General features: G+C 48.0%; 1 protein-coding gene across 1 annotated transcript; it reads left to right on the top strand.

Annotated features, from left to right (window-relative positions):
• The first annotated feature begins 1,052 nt into the window (after window positions 1–1,052).
• Window positions 1,053–24,904, top strand: HGD (homogentisate 1,2-dioxygenase). Its single transcript, XM_059838095.1, has 14 exons — window positions 1,053–1,214; window positions 6,454–6,525; window positions 9,349–9,437; window positions 11,134–11,239; window positions 13,351–13,410; window positions 13,884–13,975; window positions 14,567–14,601; window positions 15,720–15,799; window positions 15,922–16,021; window positions 18,333–18,457; window positions 19,037–19,141; window positions 20,285–20,411; window positions 23,743–23,924; window positions 24,519–24,904. Exons 1-14 carry the CDS (start codon window positions 1,200–1,202, stop codon window positions 24,648–24,650), a joined length of 1,320 nt encoding a protein of 439 aa, XP_059694078.1. The 5' UTR covers window positions 1,053–1,199; the 3' UTR covers window positions 24,651–24,904.
• Window positions 24,905–25,033: the final 129 nt, after the last annotated feature.

The following is a 25,033-nucleotide window of genomic DNA, read 5'->3' as shown; positions in this document are numbered from 1 at the left end:
GGAAAAGTCTCTCTCCCTCTCCCCCATCCAGAACCACTGTCTCTTCAGACAGCCCATCTTCTCCCTCAGGGCAGCCAGCCCATTTTGCCAGCTCCTGGAAGTGGCAGCTCTCAGTGGCTGGAATGTGTTACTCGGAGTGGTGAGAGGAGCTACCAGTTTCCAGAGAAGCAAAGGAGATTTAGGACCTGCCCCTCTTGCAGCCCAAGCTCTCAGTGGCTGCTGTGGGGGTCACAGGGGCTGGTAACTGCTTTGGGGAGGGAAGGCTTCCAGGCAGCTCTAGGAGAGGAAGGGACATTAATTCAGGGTCACATTCAAATTTCAGTGGGTGCCTCCTAGAAATTTCCTCCTGGCAGGGCATATTAGCAGAGCAGGTGATGGAAATGAAAAAAATGCGGCTTTTTCTTTTTTTTAAGGGGGGTTGAGAATTCAAAGTGAAAAAAAAAAAAAATCAAATAAAATCAATTGTGTTTTTTCCCCTGCAACTTCTGGAGTGCAGAGCTACTTTCATTAGTATTCTGTAGCTAAATGCTTGCTGCCACTTCTTCCCCAGCAACAGCTTTTTTGAAGAATATTAATATTTCAGAATTTGTAAGTTCCCCTTACTGGCTCTAATCACAGGAATACAAAATCCTCCCCTGCTTTTGGCCACAAAATGCTGTGTAATGTTGCCACACAGTGTTTCCCAAATATCACTGCCTTCACCATGATGGAGATGTGATCTCTTCTATCCCCGATGTAAAACAGCTCAGAAGAATTAATGAACAAATATTTGTTACAGGGTTGTGTCTGACATTTTCTAGAGGTACAATTTATGAAAGAAGCTTATAAAACAGTTGCAGAATGGCTTTTCTTGGTTCTAAACACCTTGTTCTTTCCCCCTCCCCATGTGTGGGAGCTATGACCCCTTTTTTAACATCCAAGGGGGAACAGGGGCCATGAGGAAACCCAGTCCCCCTCACCCCCTGTTTATTCAGATCGATCCTGGGGTTGGTTCTGCAGAGAAGGGCATTTGGTTAAACACAGACTGGGCTGAGCAAACAGGTTGAAAATTCCCTTGGACTTTCTCACTCCCAGCACTGTCAGTCTGCCTCCAGCCCAGCTCAGTTGATCAGTGAGCAGACTTTGCTTGCCAGGCTGCTTTGGCCAGATACTTGCTCGGGGTTTGTGTCTGCTCCAGGAGGAGGATAGCCAGGAGGAGGATGACAGGCCTGCAGGTAAGAGGTTGGGTGCCTGGAACCCACCAGTGCTGGCTGTAGAAACCCTTTTTCTGCTCACACTAATTTTTTGGAGCTGTTTTATTTTATTGTGCCCTACTTTTGTGTGCCAAGGTGTGTTTTTAAAGCTTTCTTGGGATGAGATATTTTGCTGTGTTTCATCTATAAATAAGCATTTCTCTCCCTCTTCACCTCCTTTGGAAATCATTCTTGGTCAGGACCTCTTCATAGTGGGAGTTGTCCTTTCCCCACCCTCGGCATGCGCCCCTCCTCCCGTCCTGGCTGCCAGGGGGTGTTTCCCCCTCAGCCTATGAAATCTGGCTGGCAACATCTGCCCAGATGTTGCAATCCTGGCCACCATCTTCCCCAGCAGCCCGGGGGAGCAGCTCCATTGAGGGCTGTTTCTCGGTACCCCTTGCAGGGCGCCCTGGAGCAGCAAGGCTGTGGCCATACCCTCCTCTCCAAGCCCCAGCAGGGCAGCTGGCAGGAGCTTTCCCTGCACCCTTTGCCAGAGCACGGGGAAGCTTTGGGAGAAGGGTGTGAAAAGGCAGGTTTGTGACTCAAGCATAGGAACACTAGACTTGCAACCCTGAATCTCATCAGCACCTCACCACTGTCGTGGGGGGCCAGCTGCCCCAGGGCCACTGGGGTGCATGAGCTGCTGAGGCATGCAGGATTGGCAAGACCTCACCCCAGGAGATGGTGAGTCTCAAGAGGTTGTGCAGGATCATCATATTTCTCTCTGGACTTTTGGGATGTTACTGTTCCTAAGCCTGTTCCTAGTTCTGGAGATACATGTGTGTGCTCCTTCCCCACCTTCTGTAATACTCATTATTTTACACAGTGCTCTTATAGTGCTCATTCACCTCTGAGGAGTCCTGTCTCCTCAAATAGTAGGATTTCACCATGCTTCTTCCCCGCCTGTCCATGGCACTTCCCAGCTCTCACAATCCTCTTTCAGCAGCAGGACAGCCTTGTCCCTGGACCATTCCAGATGAGGATCCAGCTGGTTCATGTCATGGCTGTGACTGCATCTTCCATGTCCATCTTTGCCTCATGCCTAGCAGCCCCTAACACCTTGTTGGCCATTGTGGCTGTGGCTGCAGGCTGAGCGTGGGTCTGCCCCGAGCTGCTCATGGGAACAGGCTGCTCTGCCAGCAGCTCCTCTTTGGGACATCACATGTGTCCCTACCCCATCATCACCTCACCTGCTTCACCTTCTCTTGGCACCTCTCCTCCAAAACTGTTGGTTTACCCTTCCTCCCCACTCCCCTGGCATCCATCCCTCTCTTCTGTTGTCTGCTGAGTCCCAGCATGTCCCAGCCTAGAGCTGAGCAGGTCCTTTCAGGAAAGGTCTGGCCCTGGACCATCTCCAGCACTTTTGGAGCACAGGGATGTTGAAATCCCAGGGGAGGTGGCAGCTTCTTCTGGGGATACTGGCCCTCTGGTTTGTGTGCTTTGGCTTCAGCCTGCCAGGAGGCTGTGGAGCCCCACACGGAGGGTGAGAGACCTGCTCTGCTCGTTGCCCCAAATACTCATGTCAATGTTTCTGCATTTGTGTTAAACATTCCAGGGCTGACTGGACTGAGCTGATAAAAAGTGCCATGCTTCTTGTCGAGAGAGGAATGTTGTTTCCCTGTGTCCTGCAGCAGGAGCTGATAGAGAAATATATTATGCAGTGTTTGAAGAAGGGTCTTAATTATTTTGCAGACTATGTGTTCAGACTTCAAATGCATTTTTCCAATGCCTGCTGTCTAATCTGGAGAACAAAAGGTTATGGTTTATAGGTCAGAGCACGACACCCATTGCGAGCACTCTGCTTTACATCCCAGTTATTCCAATCAATGAGCTATGCTGAATTTTTTATGCTGTGCTGGGCTTTTATCTCTCTCATTTTATCGAAAAACTACAAAACAAAAACCAAAGTGGAGTCAGATGAATACCTAAGGTCCAGTTGGCATAAAAATCTACAGGATCTTGAACAAAATAACAACAGTAGTTAAAAGCAGGACTAAAAACAAAGAGCCACAGAGACTATTTTGTGTAACAGAGAAACCAGCTGCTCAATTACAATAGTACCCATCAACCTACCCAACCTGGAGATTTCTATAACTTCTCTAGGAACTGTAGAGGCCAGGCAGAGACCTAGGGGAGAGTGCTCTGGGACTCAAATCATGGTACCACTTCATGGAAAAGAGCTGGGTTCCATTTTCCCAGATTCTTCATCCCAGGAAGGATGGTCTGCTGCTGGGCTGGCAGAAAGAGGTCATTTCCCTTGGCTTGGGGGCAACTTGTGCAGCACAAAATGGGAAGTGGGAGGTGGGAGGTGGGTCTGGAGGGTTGGAAGGGGGAAGGACCATGATGTGCCTGGTCCTTTCACTGCTACTTCCACCCAGCCTGTATCAGCAGGGTGCCTGCATGGTGCCCTAGAGGCCTGGAGCATGACGATTGCAAGGCATGCAGGGAGCACATGTGGCACAGCTTTTTGGGAGCCCAGAAAATGTTTGACACCAACTCCTTAGGGGCATGTAGAGGGGAGAAGACTCTCTGAGGTATGCCACAGGGAAAGAGAAAATGAAATAGGGGATAAGAAAAGCCACATCCAATCTCTAGGCAAAAAAGTCTTGGAGCCACACTCAGGGTGATAAATCACCAGCAAGGCATCTCCCAGTGGCTGCAGTCCTGCCAATGTCTTTTTTTCAGCCCTCGATGCAGTTACCTGAGAATTCTTTTTTTTTTTTTCCCTTGGCAAGAAAGAATTTATTTGACCAAACAATGATGCAGCAGCTTCTGCTGCCACTCCAGAGGCAGTGGAGCAGTGCCACCCCCTGCAGCCCCTGGTGCAGCTGGGGAAGGCAGCAGCTCTGCATGCAGCCCGGTGGGGAAGTGTCCCCTGCATTGCTGCTGTGCTCGGGCTCCATTGCTGCTGGGCTCGGGCTGCACTGCTGCTGGGCTCGGGCAAGGTGCGGTGCAGCACCAGCGCGGGCACAGAGCAGCTGCTGCCGCAAGCTGCTTGCTGCCTGCCCAGTTGGTTTTCTTTCTTTCTTTCCTCTGGCCCAGCAAGCAGAGGCAAAGGGACTTTTTGGTGTGTGGATGGGCAGTTCAGATGTGCAGGTCTCCAGCTTTTTAGCCTGAAGGACACGGGATGGATTTGTCACAGCAAAATCTCAGTGCCTCCTTTCCCCCTCACCCCAGCAGTGTGGCACGGGGCTGCCGGGGAGCACACGACCCTTGCCAGGCACACGAACCCTCCGAAGAGCCGCTGGCTGTCCCCTCACAGCCCTCCATCAGCATTCAGCAGAGCCTGTCGAATCTTGCTGGCTATGCTTCCAGAAAATCAGCTTGTTCCCTCTTCGTCCTCTTCCCTCTTTTCTCCCCTTTTCACCAGGGCTGCCCCGAAGGCAAAAGCTCGGACAAGCTCTGTGTTACCGGTAAAGGAGGATGCAGTGTGGAAGTCTCAGTTAATTCTGGAACTGCTGCAGTCCCATCAGATATTGCTGCATTTCCGTTTAAAAGAAGGGAGGGGGGAAGAAAAACGGGGCGGGGGGGGGGGGGGGGGGGGGGGGGAATGTTCCAATACAATACATTTGCCAAGGCTGCTTAGGTGACCTACTGCTTTGCATATCAATATGCTTCTTGCAGAAGCCAGCGGAGAGCAGCTCCTAGCGATGTATATTCATTTACAAGACGAGAGAAACATCCTCCCTGAACGAGGGAAACCAGGATGTTTTCAGGTTCAGGCTGAGCAGGGCTTCCAGCCAGCCTGTGCCCCCTGGGAATGGTCTTCTCTTACAGGTCGCTGAAAGGAGCCTGAGGAAAACACATGATTTCTCAGGAGGTTTCAGGCTTGCTCTCTGAGTGTCTGCTACACTGGGAAAATTATAAGGGGGCTGCAAATTGCCCAAGGTTGAGCACCCCTGGGGGAATAATCCAGGTGCTGTAATACTATATACAAAATAAACCAGGTATAGGGGCTTCTATAACCAGGTTATGAGGGCATCTGTCCATTTTAATCTCAGACCTGTGCCTCCCAGGGGGTTGTACATGCTGAGGATGGGCCCTGTGCCTGCCAGGGCTGCTCAGTGCTGGTGACAGCCAGGATGTGTGACAGCCAAGCCTTAGGGCTCCTGGGCTTTGCCATCCTGGCACTGCTGTTTGGAGGCTGATGAGCAGCCCCACTACTCTTGCAGTTGTTAGAGGGCAGCATTAATATTTAACTCCCTCCCAGGCCACGGGGCTGAACCGCCGGTTGCTGCCAAGAAACACCTCTGCGTTCACACAGAGTTCAACAGAGCTGCTTTGTGGCTTCCTATAGCATCTGAAGGGGCTGTATTTACTTTTCTGACAGTGCAAAGCCAAGGTCTCTGTTATTCCTGCTTCCCTTATGTGTCTCAGGCTTGCTGCAGGGCTTTTCCCCGTGATGCAAAGCTGGGATCTGCATGCACTCTGTCCTGTGGCTTTTAGCCATGCTCAGACCATGACAGCTGTAGGCAGGTATGGGAGGATGTGTAGGTCTGTTCCATCTGTGGGTCTCTTGGGAATTCACTGCTCTAGAGACCCAGACAATCACCCAGTGAGTTAATTCTTGCCTACTACCATGGTGGACAGTTTATGCCCAACAGGGCAACGCTTATTTAGGGCAGATCAGTGACACAGATTAACTTGGCTGTGTTTCCCTTCATCCCTCATCCCATCTACATCCTGACCTTTTCTTTGAGCATGGGGATTTATCACAAGGCATGCCAACCAAATGATTCCCAGTTTCATTCCCTAAGAATCTGAGGACCCAGTGAACAAATTTGCAAGGCAGTCTGGAGATTGTGGAACAGACATGCTTGAAGCAAAGCCAGATTGAATGTGAATGGTGCTAGCACACATCCATAATGTTGGTGCACAGTTCTTCCTATCCATCACCCTGTTGTCCTTGAGTCTGATAGTATATGTGATATTTGGGTTATTTCTCAAGTACCTCGATGGAGCAGAATGCAGTCAAAATAGACATGCAGCCTTAGGAGAGCAATTCCTGTCTGTGCTTCCCAGCCCAGCACACGGTTAGCCAGTGAAGCCAATCCAGGAGCCGTGAAAATGGTCTGTGGCAACCTGCAAGCAGATCACTTGAGAAAGTCTTAATGCATACTAAGAGCCTGGAAAAAGGCATGGGAAAGCAATGGGTGGGTTGTTTGGAGAGGTTTTGGTTGTGTTTTCAAAACAGTGATGAGCTGTGTGGTTTATTTTACAGTACATGTCAGGATTTGGAAATGAACATGTTTCTGAGGATCCACGCTGTCCAGGAGCTTTACCGGAGGGACAGGTACTGGGGGTTCCTTAAGTGCTTTATCAAAATGCACTCTTGAGTGAATATCTAATCCTTTGGCTTCTTTTCATCTTAACATGTTTCCTTTCTCTCTGTCACCATGAAAATCTCCAGGAGCCTTCTTTATACAAGACTGGAATAATAAGATGCTGGCAGAAGTCAGAAATAAAGATTTCCATTAATACTTTCTATTTTAAAGTTATTTGTGAGCTTCCAAGTTTCACCTTGGGTGTTAAGACCTGCCTAAATTACCTCTGCTCAGCAACAGGGATTTTTTTCCTATAGGCAAAGAATACGAGTGGCTCAGCCACACTGAGAAGGAAGCCACCAGCTCCAGATTAAACCAGAGCGGAAGTTTGAAGATAGGCAGAGAGATATGCTCTGCTCAGGAGAGGCAGATTTCACAACTTCTGTAGGAATGGGGTTCTATGAAGCTGACACACAAGTCTTTGGCAGGGGAGAAGCTTCTTTGTAGGGAGAGGACATGAATACCTGCAGTAATAAACTGACAGATTCATTTCTAAAAGTAACTTCTGAACATGTTTGATGACAATAAATGATATGGGGTCATTCTGTTTAAAGGGAAGGAATTGCAACCCATGTGATGCTATCCTCTTGGCGTCCAAAGGCACAAATGAGACCCTGAAGAATTAAGCCTCCATCACCTCCTTTTGTGCTGGTCTCCTTTACACCAGCGCACACTCTGAGGCTGCCTGTGGCTTCCCTTGGATCTCCTGTAATCTTGGGCCTTGGATGGCAGCACATCTGCGATGAAGACACGCTTAGAGGGTTGGGGCTGTTCAGCCTGGAGAAGAGAAGGCTCCTGGGAGATTTTATAGCACCTTCCAGTACCTAAATGGGGCTACAAGGGATCTGCAGGGGGACTCTTCACAAGGGCATGTAGTGGAGAGGACAAGGGAGAATGGCTTTAACCCAAAAGAAGGCAGGCTTAGATTAGATATTAGGAAGAAATTCTTTGCTACGAGAATGGTGCAACACTGGCACAGGTTGCCCAGAGAAGCTGTGGATAGCCCATCCCTGGAAATGTTCTAGATCAGGTTGGATGGGGCTTTAAACAACCTGGTCTAGTGGGAAGTGACCCTGTCCGCGGCAGGTTGGTTTAGGGTCCCTTCCAATCCAAACCATTCTAGGATTCTACGACTTGGTGCTAAGCCAGTTACATCCCTGGGTGCTCCCCTTCCCCATCTATGCAGAGATACCAGTAGAATTAAGGTCAAACGGAGACTTTTTCAACTTTTGCTTTTCCTGAGTTTCCTGGATTTCCCCAGTTCTGATATTTAGCATGTTGTGTGGCAGCGAGGGCACTAGCACACAACACAGGGACATGTTAAACGCAAATGTCCCCTAGGTCTGCATGGCAGCCCACGGTGTGCTCACAAGAAAGACAAACTGCTGTGCTGGTTCAGGCTGGTAGTTTGGCTGGTGCAATGTCTTGTTACTGAGGCTGGCTAGAAAAAAGATAAGATAGAGGCACTTAAAACTGGAAGATCAATAATAGTGGCTGCTGGTCTAAAAAGGCAGTGGAATGTGGTGGATGTGCTCTTTGAGGATTTCCATGGCAGCACCACTTTGCAGAGCAGACCCCTCCAGCTCCTGGCTGAGGTGCTCTCATCTGGACAGAGTGTGGACTCTGTATCCAAAGAGTTAATAGAAAAATCTGAAAACAAGTTAGACAAAAAAGATTTTCAGTCCCAGGAGTGGATCCTTTCTCCGATGCAGTATTTATAAGACTGGCATCTGCAGTAGTGCTGGCTAAGTTAAAAATTCCAAGGGTTATTGATCCCCCCACTTCACTGCATACCCATACTGACAAGATGGAGCTGGAGGGCTGGAAGATACACGCACTCAGAGAGCTTTAGCTCTCCCTCTGCCCACCTCTCAGGGCAGGGTTTGATACTGTATGGATGGCTGCTCTGCTCAGCAGCAGGATACAGGATGCTATAGTAGACCTTGCAGGAGGGAGATGGGATAGCAAATGGTGTATGACTGTCCCACTGGGGTGTTTCCTGCAGTTCTTGGATGTCTTTGCTTCTTGCTGAAATCAACAAATAGATGGTGGCCTACTTAGATCAAAATGCTTAGTTTCTGTTCTCTGAAAAGGCGGAATCTGTCCTCCAGTTATGAACTCATAAGGGTCGGTAAAACCTGCGCCAGTTGTACCCACAGCTCTGCAAAGGGGGAAATGCCCCCTTTGTACTCCAAAGGAGGACTCTCACTGTGCAGAAACCCTGCAGGAAAGCAAAGGCTCCTACACAGGTCACTGATGCTTTTGGGCAGCAAGCAGCACTGTCAGGAGGAAGCAGTAGGACACCAAAACGCCGGCTCTGGGCACTGATTCCATAGGCAGAGGGCAGGAGCAGGGAGAATTCAGTGCATTCAGCTTCTGTGTCTTAATTAGCCTTTTGGAAAGGCAGCCAGACAAGATGTTCTGGGGTAACCCCTCTGAACACTTGGTCTGAGAAAAGTTTGTGCTCAATACCAGTGTGCTTTTCAGTCTGTATTCACTGGGAATTATTTCCTTTTCCCGGATACTCCTGTGTCTGACCCTGTGCAGCACTGCCCCTTGCAGCTGACTCCCTAGGGCACTTTTGTGGCGTGTGGGAATGGTGTTTGGGGTCTGGCTGGTGCCTCAGAGGAGCGAGAGCACACAAGTACTGGAGCCGAAGCACAGCCACAGGAGAGCACGGCACCCTACAGCATCAGGGCGCTGGGTGCCCAGCTCAGTGCTCTGCTGGAGGCTTCAGAGCCACGTTCCACGCCGCTGCCTCTCACTCCTTGTTTTTCCTTGTCCCCCCGCAGAACAACCCCCAGGTGTGCCCGTACGGTCTGTACGCCGAGCAGCTCTCGGGCTCTGCCTTCACCTGCCCCCGCGCCACCAACAGGAGAAGGTACCGTGACCCCGGCCCTGGGGGGGATGTGGCGCTTGGGCTGAGCTCTGGGGAGCGGTGGAGAGGCTGCCTCAGTGCCAGCACTGCTTTCTGCAAGCCTAGAAAGGTAAAAAACCTCTGCTGTGCGCTGGGAAAGGGACAAGGACAGAAGACCACGGGTGAGGAGAGAAAAGGCTTTGGTGGGGCAAGTGGGTTAAAAAAATGCGAGAAAGGAGTGGTTGGGGCGGGAAACAAAGTGGTTTTCTGAGCAAGATTAGGAAGGAGGGGGATGTTCACAGGGACCACGGAGTCCTGAATGGTTTATGTGTGCTCTGTGAAACAACCTCGGGGTTGCTTCACAGAGCACACATAAACCATTCAGGTTTATGCTGCTTCTATGGAAAGATGACCCCTGGCACTGGCACTGGTAAGCAATTGATGATGCACAGTGTCAAAGCCAAGCCTCTGAGAAAGATTCTTTCCTCCTAAGGGATGTTCCTGCACACTGGTCGGGGCCAGTGAGCTGCTAGCTCAGTCTGTTCCCATTTTGGGGCTGCCCAGGGCCTCAGAAAAGTGCCAGGCACCCAGCGTGATCTTTAACACCTCAGCAGTGCTGGGAACAGCTTGTTCCAGCCAGCAGCAAGCTTCCCAGAGCTCTGTCCTGGTTGTCATGCTCCAGCCATAAGCAGATTGCAGAAGATGGGTTTCTCTTTTTGCTTCTCCCACTGTGGCTCTTCTGTCCCTTTTGCTGCTTGTTCAAAGGAAAGGCAAATGCATCATCTGAGATGCCTCTGCTCTCCAGGCTGGTGCCAGCTCTCAGTGTGCGTGGGAAAGGGATGAATCATTGTTTGCTGCACGAAGTTGTCCTTGATGGAATTTTTCAAGCTCTCAAGGGAGAGCTCCCTCCTCCCCTCTCCCACTTGCCCAAACTGCAACCACCCCTGTTGACACATCAAAAGCATTGGCTGCCCTGCCTAGCTCAGGCTTTTCTGATCACCTCTGCTCTCTCACCTGACTGAAAGCCCAGCTTTGGGCTCGGCTGCAGCAGGCAGGGTGTGTGGATGCTGGAGTGGCAGTGCTAGCAGGGCCCACAGCCCCTGCAGGCAGCACGGAAGGAGAGTGACGGTTCCAGGCAGTGACAGAGGCACAGGGGACATCCTAGAGCAGCAGGAAACATCACATAAAACTCTGGCCTTTGCTGCATGGGCATGGCCAACCAAGCAAAGGATGCTACTTTTTGTAATCCATCCAAATTCAGATACAGGCTGTCTCCAGAGGGCTCCTCTGTTCTTTCCATTGGACACTGCTCATCCCTGTCTTGTCTGAGCTGCTTTGTAGCTGTTTTAAACAAGCATCTTTTTCCAACTGTGAGATTGCTGTGTTTCAGCTACAGAAAAAGCTGTATCTTTATTTTTTTATATGCATATGTGGGAATGTAGATATAAGAAATTACACATAAATACACATAGACATTTACCTATAAAAAGCTGGACATGTTTGTATTTAGAGCCCATAATAAAAGCCATCTCTCTGGAAACCTCTGGCTGTGAGCTGTTGTTTGCTATGTAATCTTAATATTACTAATTTCATATTTAATAAACCTCTTGTTCCAGTTGCCACCCATGTAAATGTTATTCTAGGAGCTTAATCAGCCAGCAGCTACCCCGAGGGTCTAACCTCTTCCCCAGGCTAATCCAGGTGTTTTCCTTGTTTGTAGCTGGCTGTATCGAATCCTACCTTCAGTCTGCCACAAACCCTTCAAACCTCTCGAGGAGGGCCACTTGACACATGACTGGGATGAAATTGAGCCTGACCCCAACCAGGTAACCATGCTGGAAGGAGCCCTGGTCCTGCCAGGAGGACAGTCAAATGTCAAACTAACCAGAAGTGCAAAGTTGCAAGAGATCTGAAGGGAGCCATAGGTTCCTGGGGGTCTGACCAATTCAGAAGCAGGGTATTGTCTGCCACCTGTCCATTGTTCCTCACCATGGTCACCCAAGGAAGGACAGCCCTCCATGCTTGCTGCTTCCCATCTTGACAGATCCTTCCCAGCATGGCTACAGTGCCACAGGTTGGATCTGTGCTACCTGGCATCTCCCCTGGTGGCTCCTGCTGGCCACCTTTTAATCTGCTCTCTCTTCTCCTTCAGTGTCCCCCATGAAATTCTCATGCCCCAGCTCAGCCAGCAGAGCAGCTGCATGTCTCTGCCATCCATCCTGTCCTTCCCTGTGCTTTTGGAGAGGCTGCTGGCTGCCAGCCCATTTCTCTGCAGCCCTCGTGGGAAATCTCACTTCATTCTGGAGAGTCACACAGAGAGATGGCATTTGTCTTCCTCTGTTACAGCCTTGCCATTGTCTTTAATCATGATTTCTTCCCTGCCAGCCCCAGAACATTTGGTTTTGCTAATCTGTTGCCCTTCTCCTCTCAACATCGTCTCATGGTCATTGGTTTTCACTTCTCTCAGGTTTTGCCCTTTGATGCATCATGATTAGCTAATTTCCAGCCTCCCGGCAGCCTCACCATTTGTCTAAATAATTTCCCGTATCTGCTGGAATATGTTTTCCAGCCATTGACCAAGGAGCAGTGACAGGCTCATATTTACATTCCTTTGGTGCTCCTTCCCAGATAAAGCTCCAATGACTTCTGTTATCACCTCATCCATCCTTGATGTCCTTTTGCACCCTACATCTGCCTTTATGAGTATTTATGATTACAGTAATTCCAAGATGCCCAGCTCTCAAGCATTTGAAGCCATTTACGTGTAGTACTTTTTTTTACTGAGGAAACAGCAGCAAGCTCCTGCCCACTCCCTCTCTTGCTACTTTCACCAAACCCAGAAGAGTTATTTCCTGGCAGTAAGTGGGAGCCACCTTACTGCTTTCCTTATTATCCTCTCTGAAGCAAAGCCAGAGACAAGGTTCAGTTTGCTGGACAACGCCTACTCTTCCCTGCAATGCTTTGTGTTTCACCCAGGTACTTTAGGAGCTTCAGCAATCCTCCTCCATCTAAAAAGATGGCCATATGGAGACGCCTTATGCAAAGCCTATTGAAGTCAATGGGAAAAATGACACTTTAAAATTACCCAAGGACAATGGCAGAATTATAAAAGATGACAAAACTGAAAAGGAGTCAAACGTGATGAAAAAATATGGGGTGGCATCTGAGCAGGAAATGCTGAAACAGAAGAAAGCTCTCCAGACTGGAACAGGGATTACAAAGGGAAGCTATGATTGAGAGGCAAGGAAAAAACAAATACCAATAGCAAATGTCACAGTAAACAAACAAACAAACCAAACCAAACCAACAGAACAAACAAAAAAGCTCCTGACAAACATAAATTATGGAACTTGTGAGAGGATGCAGGTGGATTCAAATCCACAAATATTTTGGACTCCTCTGGTACTTTCTGCCTGAGGACCTCGATAGGCTTTGCAAGAAGTAATTAGTGCCGCTCATGGCTCCTGCTCATGCAGGCAGAGCTATTTCTGCTTTGGATGTGGGGAAAATTAGGTGGAGCAAACAAAAATGTCATGTTTGGGTCACAGAAGGACTGAATAATTTAGCATGGAGCACAGGACCATAACAATTTGACCATGGAAAGCTGGCTTATCCTAATTTCTTTGCTCTCTAAAGTGTTGTTATTAATAGACAGATTTTAAATAGGATTTTTTTGATCTTGGCACTACTTTACGAAATGATGATTAAAAATTTTAAAAGCCCCCAAAATTATTTTTTTTAATTAAAAAAAATAACCCACAGCAACAACAAAACCACTTGTAAACCAGATGAGCAAGGCAACAAGGGGAGGAAAGAGAGAGCTACCTCAGCAAGGAGAAGCAGAGGGGAGGACAGGGGTCTACTTTCTTTTGAATTACCACCATTTGTGTTCTGATCACTGGCACCTCCTTCTTGTTTTTTGTTTGCTGCAATCTAGCTGCGATGGAAACCTTTTGAGATTCCCAAAGCCCCTCAGAACAAGGTGGACTTTGTGAGCGTAAGTTGGGGAACCAGGGCTTCTGGGCATCCTCCATCTCTGTTTCCCCTCAGCGGGTGGTAGGGCACACAAGATGCTCGGAACTGGGGTAATATTGGCAGTTTCGAAACCACTGGGCTTGCAGAGCATCTATGGGAGGGGAGAGGATTGCAGATTTCAAGCAACTGGCAGTGAGCTTGATTTTCTTTTCCAACTTTCAAGGAACTCTTAAAGAAAGAAAAAAGGCCCAACCCTCAGTTTTTCCCAGACCCTTGGCTGGAAAACACCAACTTACATGGATTTTAAGAAACCCTTATTATATTAAAAAGAATCCAACGCATTTGACAAAGGGCCATGCAGAGAAAGGCTGGTAGCAGTGTGGGAAGTGAGAGAGGAGGTGAGACCCAGCAAGAGGGTGGGGTGAGGGGAGGAAAGAGGGCTGCCCCTGCTCCCCTGCCTTCTGCTCACTCCTGGTGCTTCGGGTGTGCCTGTAGGGACTGCACACCTTGTGTGGCGCCGGAGAGCCCCGAGGACGCAATGGCATCGCCGTCCATATTTTTGTCTGCAACACTTCCATGACTGACAGGTCAGTGCCTGCTGTGCTGGGGGCTCAGGCTGCTCCAGGCTGTCTGTCTGCCACCACCTGGAGTCCCAGCGTCCCTCTATGTCCTGTGTTCCTGTGTGCACAGGCAAACATGTTCTCCATGTCCACAGCAGGTTGTGCTCTGTGGTCAAACACCTGTGAGAAGTGCCTGAGGAACCACCAAGAGAAGTAGGCAGCTGGACATGGGGGTGCAGCAAGAGGAGGTGTCTTGGATTTAGGTCCTCTAGCTGCTCCTCAGAATTCAACACAGATGCAGCAGGCACTGCTGCTCCCTGCAGCGGCTCAGGGGGGAAATGAGCCCCACTCCCCAGCTTACAACAGCTGATGTGCCCATGAGTACAAAGGCAGGGACTTGGCAGAGGTCAGAGAACATCCTGCTTCCAGGCTGGGCCATTTACTTAAGAGCTGGACTTGATGATCCTTGTGGGTCCCTTCCAAGTCAGAATATTCTGTGAATTTGTGAAACTCTGCCATGTCAGACTCCCAGAGCAAAACTCCCCTGCTGTGGCTGTGGTGTGCACAAATGCATGGGGCTTATAGCACCTTAACCTTACTCTTTCCCTTTGTCTTTAGATGCCTTTATAATTCCGATGGCGACTTCCTGATTGGTGAGTTGATGCTTTGGCTTTTTTCCTCCAGGTGGTTCTACCTGGGCTACCACCTGCCTGCCTCTTTGTTCTTCCAGAGCCTGAGGCTCTACAGCCAAGATTTGGAGGAGAGGGTTGGCTTCACCCTATGCCATGCAGATTTGGTTTTCTAGCACCGGCTCTGCTCCTGTGCCAGACCTCAATTTTTGAGCAGTGACCCAGCTTCCTCACCATGGTGCTCAGGGATCACTTCCCAGTGCTCCCCAGACTGGTATTAGACACGCCACAGGCAGAGGTTTTCTGGAAACCATAAACCTCAGGATTTCAGAACAGCTTACAGTTAGATGCCTTTGTTGCTTTAGCCCAATATTATTCGGCACAGCAGCTTAGCTCCCATGCTGTGCCAGCCTCAGGCAACCAGACTACCACAGTGAGGGTGGAGGTTGACACATAAAGTCCACACATGCTGAAAAATATTCTGAGTGGTATCAGAAGGCAGATATTTGCTTGTATCTTTCTTGAGTAAGGAACAGGAATGCCTTCGGGACACCAGCAGGAACATTTGTTCCATCAAATAGCTATTAAATTGTTCTCACTCACCTCCCTCACTACTCTGAAGTAAAAGTGCCAGGGCAGGTTTTGTAAATCTGCTAGTTTTTCAAGTCAAAATGTGAGCTCTCCTGTGCCAGAGCAGTCAAGGAAAACAATGCAGATGTTAGCAGAGTATTGCTTCTACCCTCAGGAAGCAGTTATTCCCAGACATCTCACACTGCCACAGTCCTGACAAAGATGGGTACATGCACTGTTTCGCATGAAGCTTGTGAGACAGAGAGGTATGGACCCAAATGTATCAAATCCCATTTATTTGGACTGTGGTGCAAACCTTACACCAAGGGCCATGAAGTTTTGGCTCACGCAAGTACCTTCTGTGACATGGGGAGGATGGAGCTGGTCAGGAAGCTTCACTCCAGTGCAAGGCTCTCTGCTGCAAGAGTCTGCGTGCGAGCCCAGAGTCCCTGTGTAGCTGTGCCAAGAAGGACCCATTGCTCTTCCTTGGAGCCTGGGTGTTCTGACAGGGAGAGAGAAGGTGGCAATCACTACACTACTTCGGCTCCTCTGCCTGCATTTTGTTTCCACAGTGCCCCAGCAAGGAAAACTGCTCATCACAACTGAGTTTGGGAAGATGCTAGTGGAGCCCAATGAAATCTCTGTCATCCAGGTAAGGGCTGAATGCACCTTGCCTGTGGCGCAGAGGTTGGAGCAAGCCAATTCTGCGCTCAGCTGCTCATGGTTTGTCAGCAAAGTCCTGGGAGGATCTTAGTATCTTTCTTTATTTTCCAGCAAGGAATGCGTTTCAGCGTGGAGGTGTTTGGGGAGAGCAGAGGCTACATCCTGGAGGTGTATGGGGCACACTTCGAGCTGCCTGACCTGGGACCCATTGGTAATGACCTCCTGTTACACCTACAGTGAATTCCATAGGGACAGGCATGAATTACAAGCCCAAATCCATCACATCCTCCCATGCACATGCTCCTTCACAATGATGCTTTTCATTCCAGCACTGTGATTTCCCAGAAGAGCCCAAAAACATGTGACACACTTGTTGTCCAGAGATTCCCCTGGCACTGAAGGGACCATTTATCCCCACCCTCTTTTCTACTGTTTTCTTTTCAGTTCTGGTCAGCGTGTCCGCATCTGCTGGCTCTGAAGCTGTTCCTACCAAAAGAAACCCAAGAGGCCATCACCACTGATGCCTTATACTTACAGAAATGGCATAAACTGGAGTGATAGGAGAGAATTTTCCTGATAAAAGGAAGGACAGATTTCAGGGGCAACTGAAAATGAGATATTCCTGAAGGCCCATTTTAGATTTAATCAAGTGGATTTTTTCCCCCCCTGCTTCTGTTAACAGAGGAACCTTGGAGCTCTAGGGTGCTTTAGTGCCAGAAACTGCTTCCTCTGGAGAATTAGAAACCAATAAAATGAGCAGCACAGGACTTGGACCAGTGAGACATTCACATCTCCATGTGGATCTGGAGAGGATCTGCTTTCACTGAGTTCAGGTCTAGCTCTCAGAATTCACAGATCCTCTGTGCCTGATGCCTCCTGCTCTTTGAAGAGTCACAGATCATGAAGGCACAGCCTCTTGCTGCCATGACAAAGACATTGCTAGGGGACACAGCATCTGAAGGCCTGCTGCCCAGCTTTCTGGCAGTGCTCAGCTCAGGTTATGTCACCTTCCTTATCCCTTGGGTACTTGCCTCCAAATCTATCTTGCTGAGAAAAACACTTCCTGGTTGCTTTTACTACGATTGTCCCAGGGAAGGGAAGTGAAGCTCCCCTTGTAACAGCTAAAATAACTACAAAACCAGTGCCAACAGTTCTCCACTTTCAGACTGGTGTTTTGGAGTTGGTTGTTCTGTTTTAGGTTGGATTGGGTTTTTTTCCCCACTAGATATTTTTAGCTCTCATCATGACTTAGAGGACTAGCCATGCTTCAAGCAAATTAACTGGTATTATCAATCAGTAACAATCTTGGTGTGCCACATCTGCATTCAGGGGCATTTGTAACTCATGGCCATGGTGAAAGTGAAGCTGGTCCTTCTTTCAGTGGAGAACCAACCCAATCTGCAGCATTCAGTGGAACCCCACTTGAGCATCTCTTCTGTGTGACATCCTGGGCACACCATTTTCCACATGGAGCCTACAGCATTTTTTCAGCAGCTTGCCTTTTAGTCAGCTGCAGCTTTCTGCCATCCCCCACTTATCTGTGCCTGCTCCACTTGATTATTGATATGGTTGCCCAGCCTGTTTGTAATAAGTTTTCCCATTAGCTAGTTTTTCAGACACAGTTAGACTTTCTTTGGGATTTTGGTTTGGGTTTTTTGGGTTTTTTTGGGTTTGTTTTTTGTCTCCAGAAGGCAGGAATCTATTATAAGGCTTACTTTCTGGAGAAAAGAAAAAGACTGCACTTGCCTGTAAACCTTTTCAGGAGGTGGTAATTATAAGAGCTCCTCTTCTCACCATCTATCCGCCTTCTCCTCAGAGACCAAGATCCTTTGTATTTCAGTCTTACTTTATTTTAACTTCACTTTTCACTTGAAAAAAGTGACAGCTGGAGAAAAGCAGTGACTGTTAAACCTTAGCAGCGGGTAGTAATGTCTGCATTTTTATCCAAGAAATTCAAAACCACTTTGTAACAATAATACTAACAAGGAGAAGAATGCTCCAGCCCCCATATGGTGCTTTGCACTTTGAAAATGCACTCTTCACATTAAGCAACCCCTCGGTATTCCCTGAGTCTGTAGGTATCACAATTTCATTGCTCTCTTTGTTAGCATTCAGAAACGTATTTGGCCCCCTCGTGACATGCCTTGTAACTTCTGCATGGCTAAGCATCCTGTCAGCAGGATATCCAGGAACAGGGAGCAATTCATCCTCCATTTTTCACTTAATTCCTGGTTGTTACATGCCTTTTATTGAGGATGATGTACTAATCTCGTTCAGAAGGCAACTGGTGGGACCTCCCTGAGTCACAAAGGGAGCGTGGACTGGAATGCTAGGATGAATTACAATCACCTACTCATAGAAGCACGAGAAGTACATGACTATTCCAGGTTCCATGGTGGGCCAAGAAGCAGTTGGGTCACTCATAACACAGAAGGGCACCCACAAAGCCAGGAAATTGCACCAGCCCCTCACTTCCCTAGCAGATTGCCCAAAGATCTTTGTCACCTCTCCTTCTTTCCCAGGAGCCAATGGCCTGGCCAACCCACGTGACTTCTTGGTGCCCGTGGCGTGGTACGAGGACCGCCAAGTGCCAGGGGGCTACACAGTGATCAGCAAGTATCAGGGCAAGCTGTTTGCAGCCCAGCAGGTGAGGATGCCCTGGGAGAACAGGTAACACTGAACTGCAGTGACTGCCAGTGCATGGCCTGGGATATGCAGCTCAGTAGGAAGGATGTCATCTCACAAAGTCCTGCTCACTTATGTGGAGCAGAACTGAGCCCTTGTCTTCTTGGGTCACTCATTTTTCCAGCTGAGGATCCTCAGTCTGGGAAAAAATGTTTGTGAACACTTGGTTGTCCAAAAATTCAACAGTGGTCTTTGCCTCTATAAGTTTACAGTGACAACGTAGAAATGAGGAGCTGGTGCTACTGTGAAAATCCAGAGTTTCCTTACCAGAGAGCTGGTGTTGCAGCTGGCCTTGCCCAAACACTGCCTGAGCATTCAACAGCTCTTAGAGACCAAACCCCAGAGGGAAGGCTGAGGTTCACCAAGAAAAAATGCTGAGGAAAACCTCATCCTCACAACACTGGGCTGTGCTTAAGGAGCTGCCAGTGTACCTCTAATCAGTACTAAACCCACTTTTCACTTGGGAAAGAGCAGCATCCTGCACATGTGCAGCATGTGGGAAGGTTGTATGTGGTAATCCTCTGTCTCTTTGCTTTGCTAGGATCACTCCCCCTACAATGTTGTAGCTTGGCATGGGAACTACACGCCGTACAAATATCACCTGGAAAAGTTCATGGTCATTAATGCTGTTGCTTTTGACCACGCGGTAAGTTCTGGAACTGGGCAAGGCAAAGCTAAATTTTGTGGCTACCATACCGTCCAAACCCACCCTGAGCTCCAGGGGTCTGCACCTCTTAAAAAATATGTTGTGCTCTAAGAAGCAGTGTGAAATCTTTTGTGCCACTTTCCCTGGGTCCAAGCCAAGATTTCATAGGAGAAGACATCCTCTTTTGTGGTACAAAGACATCACTGGAGGTTGACCAGCTTCTTAAACAGCTCTGTGCAGCTTAGCATAGAATTTCTGGGCCCTGGAGGAGGAATGAATACTGATGCCAACATACACTGTGCAACTCAGCAAAAACACTGTTGCTTCAAATTCTTGCCTTGATTTATTTCTTGCTATTGGACAGGCTCCTTCCTCTGGTTCCTCTGAGTCCAGCACTGAATTTCATTTTGAAGAGCTGGCAGCTTTTATTGCAATAATTTCTAGATTTTATGGAAAATAACTAAGGCCAAAACTAATGTAAGCAACTCATCTAAAAAAGAAACCAGTCCAGTGGGAGAGATGCCCACAGCAATGCAAGTGGGTGTGCAAGGGAGACTGGAGCATTTCTAGTGAGAAAACCAACAGAAAGTATTGTTTAAAACTCCAGAAAAATCTGCCAGGAGAAGGATGGGTTTGGAATCAAAGCCCAGAAAACCATTTTACTGGACGAGAGATTTCAAGAAGCCACAATTTCTCTGCAATTTCTTCTCCATTTGTAAACTAACAGGGCCATGAGGCTAAATGCCTCTAGTGGGATGTTCCTGTCCTCCGCAACTGGCTAAGGAAAAGGTGTGGTTTTGTGGTAGGAGCGTTGGAGACTGCTCCTGGAATTGCAGTACCTCATCTTGCAGTGTTGTCCACCCTCCTCATCTATGCTGCCAGCTATGAGGGCCAGGATGTGAAGGATTGTCAAAGCTGCTCAAAGGAAGAACCATCCAGACCTATTTCTTGTCCCCCCTGTACAGCATGGAATTGAGCGCTGTCCCCCAGGGTCCCACATCTCATCCACACTATCAGGTGCGGGTGACAAAAGTGTTTAGGCCAGGGAGAGGCTGTATCAGTCATCTTTACCACTCGGGTGACCTGAGCAGACAGCCCTGAGCTCTGCTCCATTTCATGCTTTTTTGCTTTGCTTTTTTCCAGGATCCTTCCATCTTCACTGTCCTGACAGCCAAGACGACCCGTGCTGGAGTGGCACTGGCTGACTTTGTCATATTCCCCCCGCGCTGGGGGGTGGCTAACAACACCTTCCGTCCCCCGTACTACCACCGTACGTCTGCACTGCCTTGGCTGTGCCTGAGCCCAGGGCTGCAGGAAAGAAACAAGGCTCATTTGTTTGAGAGCATGCACAGGGAAGCAGCAGTCTGGTTTGTTGTCCTTGGCTTAGTTAGTCAGCTTCTTGGAGTCAGTCAGTCCTCCCTGGAAAATGGACAAATCCAAAGGTGTTCCTATTTAAAGCATCTCACAAAATCTCAGAGGTGATGGGCCATTGTTTCTGCATAGGTGTATGTAGCTGTACTCGAGGGGCTCCCAGAGAGCCTGGGTGCATATTGAACTTGGCATTGTACAAATGAGTCAGATATTGTCCTGCCACCCAGCCATGAATCACTTAATATCTCATTAGAGTACATAGATAAAGAACAGGAGAAAGGGAAATATCATATTACAGGCAGCGAGAAGCCCAGAGGGCTGTAGAGCTGGCACTTGTATGGTGAGATCAGAGTTACAGCAAAGGAAGGAATTGGCTCTCCACAGCCCTTCTTTGCCACCTGCACAGTGATGGAGGTATTAACTCACATTTAAGAAGCCAGCGATGAGGAATTGGCTTCTCAGGCAGGGAGCTGATTGATATTTTTTTGATTTTGTTGCCATCCACAGACCTGGTTTCTTTTTGGCAATTTTTTGGCTTTGTTTTGGCAGAGCATGGCAACATGTTGCATTGAATGGATGCTAGAAATCCAGTTCCTGACATGGGACTGCCCTTCCAGGGAGAGGATGAGACACCCTGCTCTGTGAGATTGAGGGGGAAAGCATGGCCATCCAGCACCCCTTACATCAACAGCTAACAGGCTCCATCCCAGAAGATATCAAGTGACCTTGCTGTGGTAACTTTGAAGTGCTGAGAGGATTTCTGCACACTTACTAATCACAGTTTAACAGCCAGTTCCTTCTGCCACTTAAATTATTTCCAAAAACCTTGGAGGCCAGCAGAATTAGTGGCACTTACAAACATAGCAGGCAGCTCTGCAGTCATCTGAGTAAATCCCACAGGCAAAGTCTGGCCCTGTCATTCTGCTTTCATTTGCAATAATGAGGGTGACAGGAAAACACATCTCCTGACTGGCTGGGATAGAGCCAAGACACTTTTTCTAGACCCTAGGAGGTGAGCCACACTGCTGGTTAACTACAATGAAGTTGATGCTCATCTACAGAGCTGTGCTAATTTTACAGGGATGCATTGTGAGCCATAACAAATATGAAGTTGTTCAACCTTTCTTCATCTGTGCTAAAAGACAGAAGGAGCTCTCCTTCTCTTGTCTATGTTGTGATGATCTAAGAGCACCCATGAGGACAGCCGTGGCTGCCAGAGCTACTCACTTGATCACAGCACCTCAGCCACAAGCTGGAGCAGTAAATTCATGATGAGTAGGTTGGTTGTCTGCTCTACCCCAGCCATGGAGAGGAAGAGCTTGAGTGAGTAAGGCAGACATTGTGATAGTCAACTATCAAGACACTGCACGTGTTAATTCCCTCTCCAATTAGTGCTGTGACGAGAATGTTGTTGCATTAAGAGAGGTATAGCAGGACTGAACAACTCTGGGGTAGAAGTAACATATTGATTCCAAAAAGTTCAGTTCAGCTGAACTCCCTTCTCTCCAAGTATTTCACCAGAGGCTTATTTTGCTTGCCAGAAATCCTTGGTTGCCTCCTCTCCTCAGGTGCAGTGGAAAGGCTGTGTTCAGAGAATTTTGATGCACTCAAGAGTTATATTTCATTAACTTTGCTCCAAGTATAGCAATGGTGTTTCAAAAGTATTCCTCTTAGACACCGTAACAATTTCACATACTAAGGGGGTTGTACAGCTTGTGAATACTGACTTCTCCTGGCTGCATTTACATCCTTAGAGGCTGTGAATTACTCCTAAGTACTTCTGAACTTAGACTGAAAATCTCTGATACACTTTTTATACCATGGGCATATGTAAATTCTGTCTGAGAGAGTGTTTACATGATTCTCATGATGCTGGGTCCTTAATACCTACTGGCCACTAAGAGATTTTAACTTCACAACATCCTGCTTGTAGACAACGCTATTTAACTAACAGGGAAGGGAGACACATCTAAGTTGTTTGGGTTTACATATTAAATTTGCAAGCGAAAGAGACCAAACTCTGCTCATCTCCTAAGTTCCAGGCTGGTTTCCTACTTACCTGTCCAGTCTTCCTAAGAGATATTAAAATTTCTGTTGCAGACAAAATTGGCTATTCAGCTCTCAGGATCTGTACTGCAATTTAAATGAGTCAAGTGCAGTACATGAGCAGGTTCAATGAAAATCTTGTAACTATCCAGTCCTACATGAGACATTGACAACTTGGAATGAAAATTAATGAATGTTTGCATACATATATAGGCCAACCCTGCTTTGAGCTAAATTAGTTTTGCTGTTAAACATTTCAGACCCTGGATTGTACTTAACAAAGATTGAACTAGTGGTTAAAAAGGGCTATATATAAAATAGCTAGGGAAGCATGTCCTGATTTTGCAAAAACTAATTGCTCAGCAGAAAGTTGCCATATTGTTTAGTCACATCAGGTGTGGGAAAGCTGAAAGCTTGGATGACAGGTTTTAAAGTATTTTCCTTACTGGGAACATAACTCAGTAAGTACTGAACAATTAGATATGACCATCCTTGCCTAAGTTAGTGGTATGTTACTCTAGTGGTTTCAGAGGGGTCTACTGGAAGTATTCTTCCTCAGGAAAGGACAGAATTTGGCTCCTTGTCTTTGGGCATACAGTGGATGTAGGGAAATAGGCAGATAATGCATGAATTAAAAGCATAAGGTAGTGAAGCGCCTGACTGCACTAGAGGTGGTAGAAGAGGATTATGAAAATAATTTCCTGCTTATAACCTGGGACAGCAGAGCAAACTCTCTCATAAGACTGTTGATCAGGTATATTGTGTCTGTAACACAGGGATGATTATACAGAACTTCCTTTCCAATGCTTCACAATCCCTAATCCAAGTCTGTAAAATCAGGTTACACCATGCAGCCCTTATGCAGGTGTATTACTAACACAGCTCGAGATGGCAGGAAAAGCACAGGTCTAACAATGTCATTTAGGGATTGGTGGAACCCCCTTCATTAAGGTAATTTCTAATGAACTTTTTTCATCAGGGAGCTCTGTTTCTGAATCCAGGTAGTACATGGTAGTACAACTTTACAAGCATTGCCTGTAGGATCCCTGATGTCCCCTAGCATGATACCCTGTCTAGAAACTTCCACTCCACCTCTGCTTGGCCCAGCTTAGCTCATGGGTTTCACAGTCTGTGATCCCTCCCAACCACCGTTCTTTGCAGCCTCTTCTCTTTGCCTCCTGCAGGGAACTGTATGAGTGAGTTCATGGGGCTCATCAAAGGCCACTATGAAGCAAAGGAGGAAGGTTTCCAGCCGGGAGGTGGCAGCTTGCACAGCATGATGACCCCTCATGGGCCAGATGCTGACTGCTTCGAGAAGGCGAGCAAAGCCAAGCTGGAGCCAGAGCGGGTCGCAGATGGGACCATGGTAAGGCGCCAAGGGAGCTCCTAAGAGCTGGAGTAGAGCATGGCATAGTGCCCACTTTAAAACTAAAGCCTAGTACTGTCGCTTCTTGCGGGCAAGCTGGAAAAGTACTTGGACCCAACTGCTGCAGCATTCAGCCCCCTTACCAGTGAGCACTGCTCAGCTCCCAGGAGCTCCCCTGGAGAAATCCAGTGCCAGGCAGCTTTGATCATCTGCCCACATGTACTGCTGCTTGAGCAGGAAGCTGAGAATTTCATTTTTGTCTTAGCCTATGGACAAAGAAGCAAACACCGTGACTGTCCTCCTGTCTCTACCCCCTAAAATCTAATGAGAAACATCAACAGACCTTGAACTAGAGCTTTTGGAACAACCTGGTTTTCCTAGGCAGGCAGGGAGTCCAAAATCACTCCTGAGACCTGACTAATTCCAGCATTGTATTTCCAGATCTGAAGAGCATTCTCCCCAAGTTGGTCAGGCTGCAGGCAGAACATGGAAATGCTGGACCATGTATACAAATCCTGTTTGTGGTAGAGCAGATACCTTGCCTGGATTTAAATTTTTCCTTTTACCCTAACCTACCTTTCCTCTTCCCAACAGGCCTTCATGTTTGAATCCTCCCTCAGCCTTGCTGTCACAAAATGGGGCCTCCAGACCTCAAATCGCCTAGATAAAAACTACTACAAGTGCTGGGAACCTCTGAAAAGCCATTTCAGCCCTACATACAAGTAAAGGGAAGTGCTTTCTGCATGCAACATGAGTGAAGGCACTCATGGAAAGGCATTCATGGAAATCCAGCATACCTACATGTGATGGCACAGTCAACTTGGGCGGTGCAGAATGCTCCAGCACAGAACAGCACTTCCACCAGCCACAAAAATTATCATCCCTAAGTAATATGGGAAATGCAGTAAAACCCATCATTACTCCTAACTTTCAAGTATCCAATTAAAGCTTTCCTGGTGACATGTTGAAACTGAAATAGTTGTGTGGCTCTCACCACATGGAGCTGGTGTGAAAGCTGCACCTTGTGTGGACACGAGGTGCCAGCTAGCTCCCATTCACAGGGCCTCCTGAAAATACAACCCAGTGTGTCTTTCCCAGGGAGAAGCTAG

The sequence above is a fragment of the Haemorhous mexicanus genome, chromosome 2 (assembly GCF_027477595.1).
Source record: "Haemorhous mexicanus isolate bHaeMex1 chromosome 2, bHaeMex1.pri, whole genome shotgun sequence".
Taxonomy (NCBI): domain Eukaryota; kingdom Metazoa; phylum Chordata; class Aves; order Passeriformes; family Fringillidae; genus Haemorhous; species Haemorhous mexicanus.
Note: the sequence above shows the minus strand (reverse complement) of the source record. Positions and strands in the feature narration are given on the sequence as shown.